Raw genomic sequence first — 18,685 nt, 5'->3', positions numbered from 1 at the left:
GGTGCATCTATAGTTAGCTCCTTTATGATACACGTGTAGTCGGCTGTCTGTGATGTAAACGAGACCATTGTAATGTCATACTGTCACAAAGGCGTGGGTGTTGTGTCAAGCACAGTTAAAATCAGTGGACCATAGACACATTTCCCTAATGAATTTTAGGCCAGTAACTTACACGTATATTTTTGTCCACATAGGTAATAGTCTAAAGAAAAGAAAACTAATGAAGTGGCCATTTTAACATTTGGATAAATTATACGTTTCTAACGTTAATATTATTAAACTTCAACAAGCATAACATGCTCTGTGTAATTGGTGGACAAATGGTCTGGACACTCGTCTATTCGGAAGCCCCGCCTGCAAGTTATCTATGGAAAAAATATGAATGGATGATTAATGTGGACTTTTCTATTTTAGAATCCTGCTTGCTGGCCTTTTCTATTGGCTGGTTTAGCCAGGAATGAACCATCTGTGATAAACAAGGACAACTATCGGCTACAGTGATCCAGCTATGTGACATTTTGATACAAATGCCTCCAATTTAGCATTATTTTATGTTTTTGCTCATATAATTAGTACACTGACAAAAAACTATTAGTAAGTATTAAACCGGACCGATATATCTTATTTTATTCATTTGGATGAAGTGGTCTCCTCCACTGTCTTTCCCGACTCCGGAGCTGTCAACCGCAGTCGAAAGGGGAGGGTCAACATGGCGTCTGAGCAGGTCTGTTTTCAATAGCCTAAGACATTCTTGTTTTTCTGCATTTCACATTCACGGTTTGCTTTTCAAACGTCTGGGGTTTAGATTTAAGCATCTACATCAATACGAACTATTTTGAAAGGATTTATTTTAGTCGGACGTTGTAAAGCGGTTGCGGAATATACATACGGTTTTACTATTCCCATACCCTTTATAATGTTTTTTTTATGATAGGCTATCGCTCGAAATAACGGATGATTGGCGCAGTTTTCCACGGCATTGGTCAATTTAAACTGGTTGTATTATCCCAAAGCATGAAGTTATCTTTTAATCTGAGTTGAATATGGACATATTCACATTTGTTACGGGAAAATACGAGTGATTTATTTTTAGTCATTGCACACAGACAGAGAGACTCGGGTGTTTAATTGCGTGCATTCTTTAGAGCAGTCTGTCTATCCAGCGACGCCTGCGTTAACGCTAATTAAATACAATGTGGTAGTTTCAGTGTTACAATATATGGTTCTGTTTCTCTGTAGTGAGATATATATTTGTTACGTTGTAACTACATGTGGTAGTTAAATACATTGTTACAATGTATCAACTAGATTAACTAGACTGCAGAGTGGAATACAATAACATGTGGTACTGTAGTTTCAGTGTGATAGCTAGAACTCTCTTCACGTTTCGTCTCACACAGTGAAGTCCATGCTTTGATTAACGGGGACCACCCAAAAAGTGGTGTGTAGATGTCACAGCATCTACACACTTTACACCTGAGCCTTTATACTGATGTTTACTGTTGTGTCTGTTGAAGGAGAGTTCCAACGGGCCTGTGAAGAGGTCTATGAGGGAGAAGGCCATCGAACGGCGGACCACCAACAAGGAGCACAACAGCAACTTTAAGGCAGGCTATGTGCCCATAGAGGAGGAGCGCCTGCACAAGACAGGCCTGAGAGGACGCAAGGGCAACATGGCTGTCTGCATCATCATCCTGCTCTTCCTGCTAGCACTCATCAACCTCATTGTGAGTGCCCAATTACACACAAACCTCCCCTGCATTATGTAATCATCCTTGTGTATCTGAATTAACTTTTAACTCAGGCTAGTAGCATGGCACCGGAGAAGATGGCTGACGTTTTACGTGCTCCTAACTGAATGTGTTATTTTGTTTGGTTGATTGTAACTTATTTTTTAAAACTTATTCTGTACATAATGTTGCTGCTACTGTCTCTCATGACCGAAAAATAACTTCTGGACATCAGAACAGCGATTACTCACCACAACTGGCAGAAGCATTTTTTCCATTTTAACGAGTATGACGAGTCCAACATGAAGGATATACTGCTTTCCTGGGAACAGGCCCAAATCCCTGTCATTTGTGTGAAGAGAAGACTGAGAAAAAGAGGACAGAGGACGGGCTGCCTTCTGAGACTTCGTAGGCGATCGAATATACCCCCACTGCCTTCCGTTCTACTAGCTAACATGCAATCATTGGAAAATAAAATCGAGGACCTATGAGGAAGATTTAACTACCAATGGGACATTAAAAACAGAAATATCGATGTATATCTGTAAACAACAGCTGGTGCAGGATATCTAAGAAAGTCTCAAGGTTTTGCTCGCATGAGGCAGAGTATCTCATGATAAGCTGTAGACCACACTATGTACGGAGAGAGTTTTGATCTGTATTTTTCGTAGTTGTCTACATACCACCACAGACCGATGTTGGCACTAAGACCGCACTCAATGAGCTGTATTCCGCCATAAACAAACAGGAAAACACTCATCCAGAGGCGGCTCTCCTGGTGGCGGGGACCTTAATGCAGGGAAACTTAAATCATTTTTACCAAATTTCTATCAGCATGTTAAATGTGCAACCAGAGGGGAAAAAACCCGAGACCACTTTACTCCACACACAGAGATGCGTACAAATCTCTCCCTCACCCTCCATTTGGCAAATCTGACCATAATTCTACCCTCCTGATTCCTGCTTACAAGCTAAAACATGTAAGCAGGAAGCAGCAGTGACTCGGTCTATAACAAGGTGGGCAGATGAAGCAGATGCTAAGCTACAAGACTATTTTTCTAGCACAGACTGGAATATGTTCCGGGATTCTTCTGATGGCATTGAGGATTACCCCACATCAGTCATTGGCTTCATAAATAAGTGCATCGATGACATCATCCCCACAGTGACCATGCATACATACCCCAACCAGAAGCCATGGATTAAGGCAACATCCGCACTGAGCTAAAGGCTAGAGCTGCCGCTTTCAAGGAGCAGGACTCTAACCCGGAAGCTTATATGAAATCCCGCTATGCCCTCCGACGAACCATCAAACAGGCAAAGTGTAAATACAGGACTAAGATCGAATCGTACTACAACGGCTCCGATGCTCGTCGGATGTGGCAAACCATTACAGACTACAAAGGGAAGCACAGCCGAGAGCTGCCCAGTGACACAAGCCTACCAGACGAGCTAAACTACTTCTATGCTCGCTTCGAGGCAAATAACACTGAAACATAAATGAGATCACCAGCTGTTCCCGGACGACTGTGTGATCACGCTCTCCGCAGCCGATGTGAGTAAGACCTTGAAATAGGTCAACATTCACAAGGCCGCAGGGCCAGATGGATTACCAGGACGTGTACTGTGAGCATGCGCTGACCAACTGGCAAGTGTCTTCACTGACATTTTCAACCTCTCCCTGTCCAAGTCTGTAATATCAACATGTTTTAAGCATAGCACCATAGTCCCTGTGCCCAAGAACACTAAGGTAGCCTGCCTAAATGACTACTGACCAATAGCACTCATGTCTGTTGCCACAAAGTGCTTTGAAAGGCTGGTCATGGCTCATGTCAACAAAATTATCCCAGAAACCCTAGACCCAATGCAATTTTCATACCGCCCTAACAGATCCACAGATGATGCAATCTCTATTGCACTCCACACTCCCATTTCCCATCTGGACAAAAGGAACACCTATGTGAGAATGCTATTCATTGACTACAGCGTTCAACACCATGGTGCCCTCAAAGCTAATCAATAAGCTAAGGACCCTGGGACTAAACACCTCCCTCTGCAACTGGATCCTGGACTTCCAGACGGGCCGCCCCCAGGTGGTAAGGGTAGGTAGCAACACATCCACCATGCTGATCCTCAACACAGGGGCCCCTCAGGGGTGTGTGCTCAGTCCCCTCCTGTACTCTCTGTTCACTCATGACTGCACGGCCAGGCACGTCTCCAACACCATCATTAAGTTTGCCGTGGTAAACAGTGGTAGGCCTGATCACCGACAACGACGAGACGGCCAATAGGGAGGAGGTCAGAGAACTGTCCGTGTGTTGCCAGGACAACAACCTCTCCCTCAACATGATCCAAGACGACAGAGGAGATGATTGTGGACTACAGGAGAAGGAGGACCGAGCACACCCCCAGTCTCATCTACAGGGCTGTAGTGGAGCAGGTTGAGAGCTTCAAGTTCCTTGATGTCCACATCACCAACAAACTAACATGGCCTAGCACACCAAGACAGTCGTGAAGAGGGCACGACAAAACCTTTTCCCCCTCAGGAGACTGAAAAGATTTGGCATGGGTCCTCAGATCCTTAAAAGGTTCTACAGCTGCACCATCGAGAGCATGGTTGCATCACTGCCTGATATGGCAACTGCTCGGCCTCCGACCGCAAGGCACTACAGAGGGTAGTGCGAGTGGCCCAGTACATCTCTGGGGTCAAGCTTCCTGCCATCCAGGACCTCTATACCAGGCGATGTCAGAGGAAGGCCCTAATAATTGTCAGACTCCAGCCACCCTAGTCATAGACTGTTCTCTCTGCTACCGCACGGCAAGCGGTACCGAAGCACCAAGTCTAGGTCCAAGAGGCTTCTTAACAGCTTCTACCCCCAAGCCATAAGACTCCTGAACATCTAATCAAATGGCTACCCAGACTATTTGCATTGCCCCCCCCCCCACCCCCTCTTTTACACCGCTGCTACTCTCTGTTATTATCTATTTATAGTAATTTTAATACCTCTACCTAATGTACATTTTACCTCAATTACCTCGACTAACCGGTACCCCCTGTATATAGTCTCGCAATTGTTATTTTACTGCTGCTCTTTAATAACTTGTTCCTTTTATATCTTATTCTTATTTGTATTTTTTAAACTGCATTGTTGGTTAGGGGCTTGTAAGTAAGGTCACCTGTTGTATTTGGCGCATGTGACTAATACGTTTTGATTTGCATGGCATCATGATAATGTTAGTTATGGTTATGTTATAACTAGTTATGATCATGACAATATTCAAATCAATATATCCAAATATCTGTACATTTTCCCAACTATCAGATCACTCTAGTGATCTGGACGGTGATACGAATCGGGCCTAGTGGTTGTGACAGTATGGAGTTTCATGAAAGTGGGCTGCTGCGTTTCAAACAGAAGGCAGACATGGGCGTGGTCCACCCACTGCACAAGAGTACTGTGGGGGGCAGGAAGGACCAGGACCTGGTTATCACCGGCAACAACAACCCGGTGAGCTCAGGCAAAACACACTCACTTAGGCAAAAAACAGTCAGTTAGTCAAAACCCATTCACCTAGACAACACAGAGGCGCAAACACACACGGAATAGATTCAGAACACACAAATGCATTGTTGTAACTAGTCTATACATACACAGATCCCCAATACCCAAATATAAATACATTAACCTTTTACTGCGTTGGGCTAAATCAGAGTGTTTCTTGGTAGTCTTAAGAAACTCTACTTTGAAACAAAATGTACACCTCAAACACATGGTTATGGGCTTAAAAATACTTAAATATCACAAAACCATTTGACATAGAAACACCAGATTTTCAGCTAGGTTTAAAAAAACAATGTTTAATTATTCAATTATGAAACATATGAATAACATTCCACCCATGGGGCCACTGGGTCATTTGACTGCAGAAAAGGGCTACTCAGAATGTATGCTCTTACATGTATATGTGTTCCAGGTGGTGTTCCAGCAGGGCTCCACTAAGCTCAGTGTTGAGAAAGAGAAGACGTCCATCACCAGTGACATGGGCATATCCTTCACTGACCCCCGCACTCAGAACACCTTCTTCAGCACAGACTTTGAAAACCACGAGTTCCACCTGCCCAAAGGAGTCAAAGTACTCAATGTGAAGAAGGCCTCCACAGAAAGGGTATGTTTCAGGGTTACAGAAGCTATCTAATAAAACATGTAATTAAACCGTAGGATTGACCTTGCAGTGTGTTACTGTAGATCAAATACATTCTAGAATCTGTTCCTGTCATTGATGAACATCTTGAAAAATCCCAGAAAAAGTGAAGACTCTCTTTCAGATCACCAGCAACGCTTCCTCTGACCTGTCCATCAAAGGGGACAGCAAGGCCATCATCCGTGGCAACGAGGGGGTCTTCATCATGGGCAAGACAGTGGAGTTCAGGATGGGAGGGGACATCGAGCTCAGAGCTGTGAGTGTCACACCTTACCAAATTTGTAATACATGTATACAATTTGAAAGTCTATGGTATAGTGTATTCCATTAACAAATATGGTTAACAAGGTATTTCCCTTTGCAGGAGAACAGTATTATTTTGAACGGATCTGTGATGGTGAGCGTCACTCGCATGCCTAACCCCCCAGTGGGGGCCAATGTGTATTTCGACGAGGGTCTGTTGAGGTACAAGCTGTGTATGTGTGCAGACGGCACTCTGTTCCGTGTCCAGGTGAAGTATCAGAACATGGGCTGCCAGACCTCAGACAACCCATGTGGAAAGGCCCACTAAAGAGACTGGAACACAAACTGATGTTACACCATCCATCCTCTCCAACAATCAACAGATGGTCTGGCCAACCAGTGTTGAAATACCATAGAATGGTGTACAGTGCATACTCTATATGCATTCAAAATGTAGCACACCCAGGAACACACTCTTTTTTTATGGTGGTCTTTTTGTTTATCTGCATATTCACCTGGCCAAATATATCTAAATAAGTGCTAAAGTATTATCATTGTTTTTTTCTGACTATATGAAGTAACAACAGAAGCAGCACTTTACCAAGCCATCCAGTATTACCAGTATTCTGGATATTACCAGTATTACCAGTATTCTGGATATTACCAGTATTACCAGTATTCTGGATATTTCTATTAATCATGACATTTGACATTTATATTTCCGCTGGCAGCTGTTTGTGACTCAAATACAAGTCACCCTGCATTAGGCATCAGCCACTGATCACATAGTGTGGGACACTATATTTATTTATTGATTATGGTTAATTAAGGAGTTATGAGTTGGAGTTAGCGGGATATGTGCGAAATAGAAAAGTTAATTTTAGCCATTCAGTATTGCTGATTGCAGGAGATAATCTGTGCTTGTTTAAAGGTCTAGTGTAGATTTTCATGAGTTGACTCTCTGTTAGGAGAATTCTAACAGAATCTCTCAGCACTCTACATTGCTATCTACATCTGCCTTCTCATCCTATACGTGCCAAACCCTGTCTCTGTGTCTTCACAAAGGAAGAGATTAGAGTGTCTTTAGTTATGATGCCAAATTGAATTAATTTCCATGTGTCTATAATATATTGCCTAATGTTCAGAAAAGGGGATATACACTATATATACAAAAGTATGTGGACACCCCTTTAAATTAGTGGATTTGGCTATTTCAGCTACACCTGTTGCTGACAGGTGTATAAAATCGAGCACACAGCCATGCAATTTCCATAGACAAACATTGGCAGTAGAATGGCCTTACTGAAGAGCTCAGTGACTTCAACATGGCACCGTCATAGGATGCCACCTTTCCAACAAGTCAGTTAGTTCAATTCCTGCTTTGCTAGAGCTTCCCCGGTCAACTGTAAGTGCTTTTATTGTGAAATGGAAACTTCTAGGAGCAACAACGGCTCAGCTGCGAAGTGGTAGGCCACACAAGCTCAGAACGGGACCGCAGAGTGCTGAAGCACTTAAAAAACGTCCGTCCTCGGTTGCAACACTCACTATCAAGTTCCAAACTGCCTCTGGAAGCAACATCAGCACAATAACTGTTATTTGGGAGCTTCATGAAATGGGTTTCCAGCCGCACACAAGACTAAGATCACCATGCACAATGCCAAGCGTCGGCTGGAGTGGTGTAAACTTGCCGCCATTGGACTTTGGAACAGTGGAAACGTGTTCTCTGGAGTGATTGAATCATACTTCACCATCTGGCAGTCCGACTGATGAATCTGGGTTTGGCGGACGCTAGGAGAACGCTACCTGCCCGACTGTATAGTGCCAACTGTACAGTTTGGTGGAGGAGGAATAATGGTCTGGTGCTGTTTTTCATGGTTCGGGCTAGGCCCCTTAGTTCCAGTGAAGGGAAATCTTAACGCTACAGCATACAATGACATACTAGACAATTGTTACTTCCAACTAAGTGGCAACAGTTTGGGCAAGGCCATTTCCTGTTTCAGCATGACAATGCCCCCATGCACAAAGCGAGGTCCATACAGAAATTGTTTGTCAAGATCGGTGTGGAAGAACTTGACTGGCCTGCACAAAATCCTGACCTCAACCCCATCGAACATCTTTGGGATTAATTGGAATGCCGACTGTAAGCCAGACCTAATCGCCAGTGCCTGACCTCTCTAATGCTCTTGTGGCTGAATGGAAGCAAGTCCCCGTAGCAATGTTCCACCATCTAGTGGAAAGCCTCCCTCAAGAGTGGAGGCTGTTATGGCAGCAAAGGGGGATCAACTCCATATTAATGCCCATGATTTTGGAATGAGATGTTCGACGAGCAGGTTTCCACATACTTTTGGTAATGTAGTGTACTTGCACTAAGATACACTACAGATTAATGCAGTCAGCTGTTTTTTTTATTTTTCTGTGGTATTCATGAAACTTTTGTTTGTTTCAATTATATTTTGGTAACATGGGTTTGAAACATACTATTGAGTGATTTTGTGCAATATAACACGAAGTGGCAATACTATAAGGGTGATGTTTATCTATTTTGAGCTCATTGGCATTTGTCTAACATGCTTAAATTGTGTATTAAATTATTTCTACGGTAACAATGTGCTTGGAGAAATGTGATCATCTCAAGCAGCAATATGGACTCCATGCTTTAATAGATGTAGGAATTCATTGTTTTCCAATGGAACCTTGAGAATGAGCTTCTGGAAAATATCAATGATTTAACTTATGTTTGTTTAAATAAAGGGATATTCTGTGTTTGGAAAGCCCTGTAATCTGTATTGCTTCTTGTCTCTTGCAGTTTTATTTTCACATTTGAAAACTGCCCTATTTGTACCATATCCCACAATGCCCACTTGGAAGTGTCAATGCATTTACAATGTACTAGCTATATTCTACGTCTACTACATTTACAGTGTACTAGCTATATTCTACGTCTACTACATTTACAGTGTACTAGCTATATTCTACGTCTACTACATTTACAGTGTACTAGCTATATTCTACTACACTTTACACAGTAAAAGGGCACAATAACCAAGATTACTTTTATAGCATGAAATCTGTTCCGATCCAGTTATTTATCAATCAATAATAAATCCAAGCTATGGCGTAGTTGTCCTTTTCATTAGTTTCTGGCAGCACAGTTAACTGTGAAAGACAAGAAAACAACGTCCTGGTGAGACATTAACCACGCCATGTGAATGATTGAGGGAATCAGCATAACGTTTATGCCATTGTTGTGAATGCATGTCTGACTCAACATGTCAATACACACTGAAGACTTTGATCTGAAACTACAGGAGAAAAAGTTGTTGAAATCTGCTACCTTTGCCAATGTACTTGGGAGAGACTGAAAGTCGAGTTCGTTTTGGTTGTATACAATCAGACACGGAGGGGTGAGTGAGTTTTTTTCACGCATTCATTTACATTTGTGTGTATGACGTGTGCTAATTTTGCAATGCATGTTTCTAAATTTGAGAGTAATGCGTGTGTTTGGACTTTATTTGGATGCTGTTGTATGTGTTACTCTTGGTATATTAGGGTATATCTATTGAATTTACCTTCAATACTGTATGTGTTCATACATTGTCTTTAATGTTGAAACTCACAAGTCACTACATTTACATTACATTTAAGTCATTTAGCAGACGCTCTTATCCAGAGCGACTTACAAATTGGTGCATTCACCTTATGACATCCAGTGGAACAGTAGTGCATCTAAATCTTTTAAGGGGGGTGAGAGGGATTACTTTATCCTATTCCTTAAAGAGGTGGGGTTTCAGGTGTCTCCGGAAGGTGGTGATTGACTCCGCTGTCCTGGCGTCGTGAGGGAGTTTGTTCCACCATTGGGGGGCCAGAGCAGCGAACAGTTTTGACTGGGCTGAGCGGGAACTGTACTTCCTCAGTGGTAGGGAGGCGAGCAGGCCAGAGGTGGATGAACGCAGTGCCCTTGTTTGGGTGTAGGGCCTGATCAGAGCCTGGAGGTACTGAGGTGCCGTTCCCCTCACAGCTCCGTAGGCAAGCACCATGGTCTTGTAGCGGATGCGAGCTTCAACTGGAAGCCAGTGGAGAGAGCGGAGGAGCGGGGTGACGTGAGAGAACTTGGGAAGGTTGAACACCAGACGGGCTGCGGCGTTCTGGATGAGTTGTAGGGGTTTAATGGCACAGGCAGGGAGCCCAGCCAACAGCGAGTTGCAGTAATCCAGTAATCCACTAACATTAGTTATCTCTTTTAGGTCTACTTATGGGCACTGGGCTGTTTGTGATGGCCGTGTCTCAGTGGATGTTCTGTGCTGCAATGCTGCTCCTCCTCGTCCAGGGGCTCCAGTGTTCTCCGACTCCCCCTGCCTGTCCTGAGTCCTGCCTTTGTCAGAGAGGTCCTCTGTTAAACTGTTCCTCTGCTGGCCTTTCCAAGGCCCCACAACACATCCCTTCCACCGTAAATGATCTAGACCTATCTCACAACCTCCTGAACTCCCTTGAACCCTCGTGGCCAAGTTGGGGGCTTAATAATCTATGGCTTGGACACAACAGCATCACTCACCTGTCTCTGTGTGTGGGGAGGAACTGGAGGGGTAAACATGGGAGAATACCCCTCTCACACAACAGAGGAAGATGTGTATCCTGGGCCCCGGCCCTGCAGATGCTGTCTGCTGAGAGGAACCAGCTAGAGATGATCCCTGAGGGTGAGTCACACACACACTCTAACACATCAGGAATTGCTTCGCTGTACTATAAATGTAGTTCCACTAATCACAGGTTGCTTTGCCTAACACACATACAGGTAACTGCCAAATTAAAGGAAACACTTCAGTAAATGAGGGATACAAAGTATATTGAAAGCAAGTGCTCCCACACAGGTGTGGTTCCTGAGTTAATTAAGCAATTAACATCCCATCATGCTTAGGGTCATATATAAAAATGCCCAGTTGCCCATTATTTTGCCTACCATGGCTAGAATATCTCTGTGTCTTTGAAAGAGGGGTCTCAAAGGAGCATAGGAGGTTTCATGGGTGTGTGTGTGTTTTTGCTCAGTCATCAGATCTCAACCCAATTGAACACACCTGACAAAGCGTTTTCTACAACCATTAACAAAACACCAAATTATGGAATTTCTTGTGGAAGAATGGTGTCACATCCCTCCAGTAGAGTTCCAGGCACTTGAAGAATCTATGCCAAGGCGCATTGAAGCTGTTTTGGCTTGTAGTGGCCAAACGCCCTATTAAGGCGCTTTATGTTGGTGTTTCCTTTATTTTGGCAGTTACCTGTGCATTCGGAAAGTATTCAGACCCATTGACTTTTCCCACATTTTGTTACGTTACAGCCTTATTTTAAAATGTATTTTTTTTAAATCCTCAAATCTACACACAATACCCCATATTGACAAACATAATTAAAAATCCATTTATTAAAAATAAAAAAAACAGAAGTGCCTTATTTACATAAGTATTCAGACCTTTGCTATGAGACTCAAAATTTAGCTCGGATGCATCCTGTTTCCATTGATCATCCTTGAGATATTTCCACAACTTGGAGTCCACCTGTGGTAAATGAAATTGATTGGACATGATTTGGAAAGGAACACACCTGTCTATATAAGGTCCCACAGTTGACAGTGCAGGTTAAAGCAAAAACCAAGCAATGAGGTTGAAGAAATTGTCAGTAGAGCTCTGAGACAGGATTCTTTCAAGGCACAGATCTGGGGAAGGGTACCAAAAATGTTTTGTAGCATTGAAGGTTCCCAAGAACACAGTGGCCTCCATCATTCTTTAATGGAAGAAGTTTGGAACCACCAAGACTCTTCCTAGAGCTGGCCGCCCGGCCAAACTGAGCAATCGGGGGAGAAGGGCCTTGGTGAGGGAGGTGACCCGTTGGTCACTCTGACAGAGCTCTAGAGTTCCTCTGTGGAGATGGGAGAACCTTCCAGAAGGACAACCATCTCTGCAGTACTCAACCAATCAGGCCTTTATGGTAGAGTGGCCAGACAGGAGCCACTCCTCAGTAAAAGGCACACGACAGCCCACTTAGAGTTTGCCAAAAGGCACCATAATGACTCTCATACCATGAGAAACATGATGAAACCAAGATTGAACTCTTTGGCCTGAATGCCAAGTGTCACTTCTGGAGGAAACCTGGCACAATCCCTACAGCGAATCATGGTTGTGGCATCATCATGCTGTTGGGATGTTTTTTAGTGGGAGGGACTGAGAAACTATTCAGGTTTGAAGAAGAAAGGAGATGAACGGAGCAAAGTACAGAGAGATCCTTGATGAAAACCTGCTCCAGAGAGCTCAGGACCTCAGACTGGGTCGCATATTCACCTTCCAACAGGACAACGACCCTAAGCACACAGCCAAGACAATGTAGAAGTGGCTTCGGGACAAGTCTCTGAATGTCCTTGAGTGGCCCAACCAGATCCCGGACTTAAACCCGATCAAACATCTCTGGAGAGACCTGAAAAAAGCTGTGCAGCGACGCTCCTCATCCAACCTGACAGAGCTTGAGAGGATCTGCAGAGAAGAATGGGAGAAACTCCCCAAATACAGGTGTGCCAAGTTTGTAGCATCATACCTACGAAGACTCGAGGCTGTAATCACAGCCAAAGGTGCTTCAACAAAGTACTGAGTAAAGGGTCTGAATACTTACAGTACCAGTCAAAAGTTTGGACGCACCTACTCATTCCAGGGTTTTTATTTATTTTACTATTTTCTACAATGTAGTATAATAGTGAATACATCAAAACTATGAAAAAATACACATATGGAATCATGTAGTAACCAAAAAAGTGTTAATAACCTGTTAAGCCTACCCCCTACTTTTTCGAACATTCTGTTAAAAATCGCGCAACATTTCAGAGTCCTGCTACTCATGCCAGGAATATAGTATATGCATATGATTAGTATGTGTGGATAGAAAACACTCTGACGTTTCTAAAACTGGTTAAATCACGGCTGTGACTATAACATAACGTGTGTTTCATCGAAAAGCGCAAGAAAAACTGATCACTGAAAACTGGAAAATATATCAATGCGCCACTTGCATGTATTGTCTATTGGAAAGCAAATGACATGGGGCTGAGATTGCAAGTCCTACAGCTTCCACAGGATGTCGCCAGTCTTGTCAATTGCCTGGGCTTTGTTTCTTGGTCAAACGAGTAAGAGAGAGCCCATTCCTTCCGGTCTCTGACAGGATGTTTTGGATGAGAAATTTCCGAACATGATTTCAAGACGTGGAGCTATTGAATACACATCGCCCCGTGATCAATTTGATAGATTATTAACGTTTACTAATACCTAAAGTTGGATTACAAAAGTATTTCGAAGTGTTTTGTGAAAGTTTATCGTCAACTTTTTTAATTTAAAAAAATGACGTTGCGTTTTAAAACGCTGTTTTTTCCTTGATCACACACTTTCCATAGATCGATATTTAGGGTATATATGGACCGATTTAATCGAAAAAAAAGACCCAATAGTGATGTTTATGGGACATCTAGGAGTGCCAACAAAGAAGATCGTCAAAGGTAATGAATGTTTTATATTTTATTGCTGCGTTTTGTGTAGGGGACGTAAACAAAATAATTAGCATAGCCGGCGGGCTATGCTAATTATTTTGTTTACGTCCCCTTCAGGTATTTCGGGGTGTTGCATGCTATCAGATAATAGCTTCTCATGCTTTCGCCGAAAAGCATTTAAAAAATCTGACTTGTTGGCTGTATTCACAACGAGTGTAGCTTTAATTCAGTACCCTGCATGTGTGTTTTAATGAACGTTTGAGTTTTAACATTTAGCGTAGCGCATTTGCATTTCCAGATGGCTGGGTGGGACGCAGACGTCTCAGGGGACGCTAAGAGGTTTTAAACAAATGAAATTAGATTTTATATTTCAGATTCTTCCAAGTAGCCACCCTTTGCTTCGACGACAGCTTTGCACACTCTTAGTATTCTCTCAACCAGCTTCACCTGGAATGCTTTTCCAACAGTCTTGAAAGGAGTTTCCACATATGCTGAGCACTTGATGGCTGCTTTTCCTTCACTTTGCGGTCCAACTCATCCCAAACCATCTCAATTGGGTTGAGGTCGGGTGATTGGGGAGGCCAGGTCATCTGATGCAGCACTCCTTCTTGGTCAAATAGCCCTTACACAGCCTGAAGGTTTGTTGGGTCATTGTCCTGTTGAAAAACAAATTATAGTCCCACTAAGTGCAAACCAGATGGGATGGCGTATTGCTGCAGAATGCTGTGGTAGCCATGCTGGTTAAGTGTGCCTTGAATTCTAAATAAATCACTGACAGTGTCACCAGCAAAGCACTCCCACACCATCACACCTCCTCCTCCATGCTTCACGGTGGGAACCACACATGCGGAGATCATCCGTTCACCTACTCTGTCTCACAAAGACACGACAGTTGGAACCAAAAATCGCAAATTTGGCCTTATCAGACCAAAGGACAGATTTCCACCAGTCTAATGTTACTTGGCCCAAGCAAGTCTCTTCTTTTTGGTGTCCTTTAGTAGTGGTTTCTTTGCAGCAATTTGACCATGAAGGCCTGATTCATGCAGTCTCCTCTGAACAGTTAAAAAAACAGATAAAGCAACGCCTCTCCCCTATTTGACCGAGATAGTTTGTGTGTATACATTGATATGTAGGCTACGTGTGCCTTTTTAATAATGTATGTAGTTCTGTCCTTGAGCTGTTCTTGTCTAATGATGATCTGTATTGTGTCATTCTGTATTATGTTTCATGTTTTGTGTTGGACCCCAGTATGAGTAGCTGCTGCTTTTGCAACAGCTAATGGGGATCCAATAAAATACCAAATACCAATACCAAACATTTGATGTTGAGATGTGTCTGTTACTTGAACTCTGAAGCATTTATTTGGGCTGCAATTTCCAAGGCTGGTAACTCTAATGAACTTCTCCTCTGCAGCAGAGGTAACTCTGGGGCTTCCTTTCCTGTGGCGGTCCTCATCAGAGCCAGTTTCATCATAGCGCCTGGTTTTTGTGACTGCACTTGAAGAAACTTTCAAAGTTCTTGAATTTTCCGCATTGACTGACCTTCATGTCTTAAAGTAATGATGGACTGTCATTTCCCTTTGCTTATTTGAGCTGTTCTTGCCATAATATGGACTTGGTCTTTTATCAAATAGGGCCATCTTCTGTATACCACCCCTACCTTGTCACAACAACTGGCTCAAACACATTAAGGAAAGAAATTCCACTATTAAACTTAAGGCACACCTCTTAAATTAAATGCATTCCAGGGGACTATCCCATGAAAGCTGCCATCAAGGCAAATGGTGGCTACTTTAAAGAATCTCAAATATATAGTTTAACACTTTTTTGGTTCCTACATGATTCCATGTGTTATTTCATAGTTTTGATGTCTTCACTATTATTCTACAATGTTGAAAATAGTAAAAATAAAGAAAAACCCTGGAATGAGTATATGAGTCCAAACTTTTGACTGGTACTGTTAAGATATTTTATCAAGGTTTAAGATAAATGGTTAAATAATTCTACCCAGAAACTTAACCATTAGGATTAGAGGTTATGTAGCATGAACAAGGAGTAATTAAAAATAATAAACACAGCTCCAACTGGGTTGGAGGGGGGGAAGAGAGGAATGCATGTGTGTGCCTAACGAAAACAAAGAGGATCCTTAACCTATGTTTGAACCGACCCAGCTATATATCTGTGAAGATAAAATAAGACAGCGAGAGCCCCTCCAGGTTTTCCGTATCTGGGGGGGACTGGAACTATCTGCTAAGTGGTAATAAACTGTGGTGAGACTTCAGGAGATAATCCAGATATAGTGTGTAATGTATATGCGTTAGTGGGTTGGAATGGACTTTTGAAGCTGCTTTGTCTTTGTCATAGAAGAGGATCTAAAACGTTATTGGACGAAATGTGAGGTATATAAACCAATATACATGGTATTATGACCAGAGCGCTCTCGAGAATAAATGTTATTGGCTAATTTTGATTGACTGGTCTCTGTCTATTTTATGCAAATAAGAATCTTACAAATTCTTATAAAACAGTGTTTTAAATTGAATTGGTTGTTGAACACATAAGAACTAAATTCATCTAACAGGTACTGTATGTAAATGTGATATTTCTGATATTTTTATAACATTTGCTAAACTTTCCAAAAAAGTTTTGTTTTGTCTTTATGGGCTATTGTGTATAGATTAAACAGGAAAAAAACAATTGAATCCATTTCAGAATAAGTCTAACGTAACATAATGTGGAAAAGGTCAAGGTCTAAATACTTTCTGAATGCAACGTACACGCACATGCATGAACACCCATACTCTTATGAATGATTATCCAACATAATTAGGACTTTGCTCTTTTCGGAAATGATTAAACTGGCCCAGTCAATCACAAAATGAACTTGACAAATCATTGTACAATCTTCAGCCAATTGTAGACGCTGTTTACTGACATTCCAATGGTTCATCAGAGGGTGTAAAAGTGTAATGATTGTGTTTTAAAGGAGGAAAATGCCTCAATCATAATTTTACAGTAGTATTATCTTACTTTAAAAAAAAAAATGCCATCAAAGGAGTTGAACCTTTTAGTTGTGTATGCATTCACTGATGATTGTGTTTTCTCCTTGTTTGATGTTTGTGAGGACTGTCGGCAGTTGCTCTGTGAGACAGGGGCCTCTCCGTGCTGCTTGGTATTCTGCTCAGTCTCCTAGCGCTCCTCTAAGGAAGCCCAGACCCACAATGCCTCACTTCAGCACAGCAGTGTCAGCCTAGTGAAAAGAGGAGACCGCAGGAGAGACTGAAAATCAGTGTAAACTCAATTCTGTCAACAGAAATCCTTGGCCTGAATCAGTCATAACATTTCCATTTTAGCAGACACTCTTATCCAGAGTGATTTACAGGAGCAATTAGGGTTACAGCGAAAGTATTCGGCCCCCTTGAACTTTGCGATCTTTTGCCACATTTCAGGCTTCAAACGAAGATATAAAACTGTATTTTTTGGTGAAGAATCAACAACAAGTGGGACACAATCATGAAGTGGAACAACATTTATTGGATATTTCAAACTTTTTTAACAAATCAAAAACTGAAAAATTGGGCGTGCAAAATTATTCAGCCCCCTTAAGTTAATACTTTGTAAGTGCCTTGCTCAATGGCACATAGGCAGGCTTTTCACCTAGTCATCTCAGGATTTGAACCAGCAACCTTTTGTTACTGCCTAAATGCTCTTAATCACTAGGCTACCCAACCCTAGTAATTTGTTTATACTCTAGCCAGGACATACTGTTTAGCATATAATTAATTCAAAACAAATCTGTGCCAAGTACAAAACCATTTGATTGTCAATAACTCAGTGTCCCCAATGTCTTGTAGTGATAATGCCTCTGCGTCTTTGTTACCATCACACCGTAGTACTGTACACCGAGGTGTCACCACAATGGCCCAGGGAAGTAAACCCTATAGTGGGGGTAAACAAATGCTATCAGTGCCTCCTAGTTCAGTCATGTCAGGTATAGGGAGCAGGTGTTGCTGTGTCTTCCCAGACAGGTAGGCAGGGACATGTAAGGGCAGGTATTCATTCATCTCAGGATGGTCCCCTGCTCGTAAAGCAATGGGAGGAATGGCATGTCAGCTTACTGCCCACATACAGAACAAAGATGAGAAGGGGACTTCTGTGATCATATAGTCAACCACCTCATGATTACCATGTTCTGTGCATTACTGAGGACAAACCGGTGCCATCCTAGTCATCTGACATTATGCCACTAATGTGAGGACTATGTTGGTGCGCTGTCCACTAGGCCTGGGAGGCAGTGAGTTCCTGCAGGTGCTTCAGCTCTCCCACAACAGGATCTCTGGTCTGCAACCTGGAGATCTTTGCAGGTGCCCCCATCTGAGAGAGCTTTGCCTGCAGCACAACCACATATCCAACCTCCACCCACATGCCCTCAAGGACCTCCCAGAGCTCAGGGTAACTACAAATCATTAATAGTAACTACTGCATCACAACATGTTATCTGGTTACCACCTGACCCAAACCTCACCTGAGCTCAGTACTATAAAACAGATTTCTGACATACCTATCATTTTCATAATGACATCCTTCAAAGGTCCTGGATCTGAGCTTCAACCTGTTGACCACAATCTCTCCATCCGCCTACCTGTCGCTACGTAACCTGAATGCCCTGGTGGAGGTGAGTGGTAACAGGTGGAGGTGTGACTGCAGCCTGCGGAGTGTGAGGAGGTGGATGGCCTACGATAGGCAAAGGGCCCAACAGCAGATCTGGAGGGGGGTGGTGTGTTCCTCCCCCTCCACCCACACAGGTAGAGACCTGCTACACTTGGAGGACAGTGACCTCACCTGCTCTACAGCGGAGAACAGGGAGGGGCTCCACCAGGATGTGACAGTGACTGAGGGGAAAGAGATCCTGCTGCCCTGCGGCAAGGTAACACACCCAGACAGGAAGCTGCTGCCTTTCACTTGTTGCATTACACCAATATTACATTTGT

At 42.8% G+C, this 18,685-nt stretch overlaps 2 protein-coding genes across 6 annotated transcripts in view; both read left to right on the top strand.

Annotated features, from left to right (window-relative positions):
- Positions 1–481: 481 nt before the first annotated feature.
- sgcb (sarcoglycan, beta (dystrophin-associated glycoprotein)) lies at positions 482–8,947 on the top strand. The gene is made up of 6 exons (XM_029630823.2): positions 482–724; positions 1,518–1,727; positions 5,054–5,239; positions 5,706–5,897; positions 6,058–6,189; positions 6,298–8,947. Exons 1-6 carry the CDS (start codon positions 710–712, stop codon positions 6,502–6,504), a joined length of 942 nt encoding a protein of 313 aa, XP_029486683.1. The 5' UTR covers positions 482–709; the 3' UTR covers positions 6,505–8,947.
- A 453-nt stretch (positions 8,948–9,400) lies between these two features.
- LOC115108522 (leucine-rich repeat-containing protein 26-like) overlaps positions 9,401–18,685 on the top strand; it is a 12,862-nt gene continuing 3,577 nt past the window's right edge. Inside the window, exons 1-4 of one of the 5 annotated variants that reach the window (XM_065009116.1) lie at positions 9,401–9,580; positions 10,421–10,870; positions 17,977–18,146; positions 18,286–18,621. In XM_065009116.1, the coding sequence (XP_064865188.1) occupies positions 10,429–10,870; positions 17,977–18,146; positions 18,286–18,621 (948 nt within the window). In that variant the 5' untranslated portion in view covers positions 9,401–9,580; positions 10,421–10,428. The other 4 variants (XM_029632979.2, XM_065009115.1, XM_065009114.1 and 1 more) reach the window with 4 other exon arrangements.

Source organism: Oncorhynchus nerka, linkage group LG24 (assembly GCF_034236695.1).
Source record: "Oncorhynchus nerka isolate Pitt River linkage group LG24, Oner_Uvic_2.0, whole genome shotgun sequence".
Taxonomy (NCBI): Eukaryota; Metazoa; Chordata; class Actinopteri; order Salmoniformes; family Salmonidae; genus Oncorhynchus; species Oncorhynchus nerka.
Note: the sequence above shows the minus strand (reverse complement) of the source record. Positions and strands in the feature narration are given on the sequence as shown.

What these genes read in the sequence shown, in the direction of transcription:
- sgcb (XM_029630823.2), top strand. An exon ending in TCACCGGCAACAACAACCCG is followed by an intron (nt 5,240 to 5,705) that starts GTGAGCTCAGGC and finishes TATGTGTTCCAG; the next exon opens with GTGGTGTTCCAGCAGGGCTC. An exon ending in AGAAGGCCTCCACAGAAAGG is followed by an intron (nt 5,898 to 6,057) that starts GTATGTTTCAGG and finishes ACTCTCTTTCAG; the next exon opens with ATCACCAGCAACGCTTCCTC.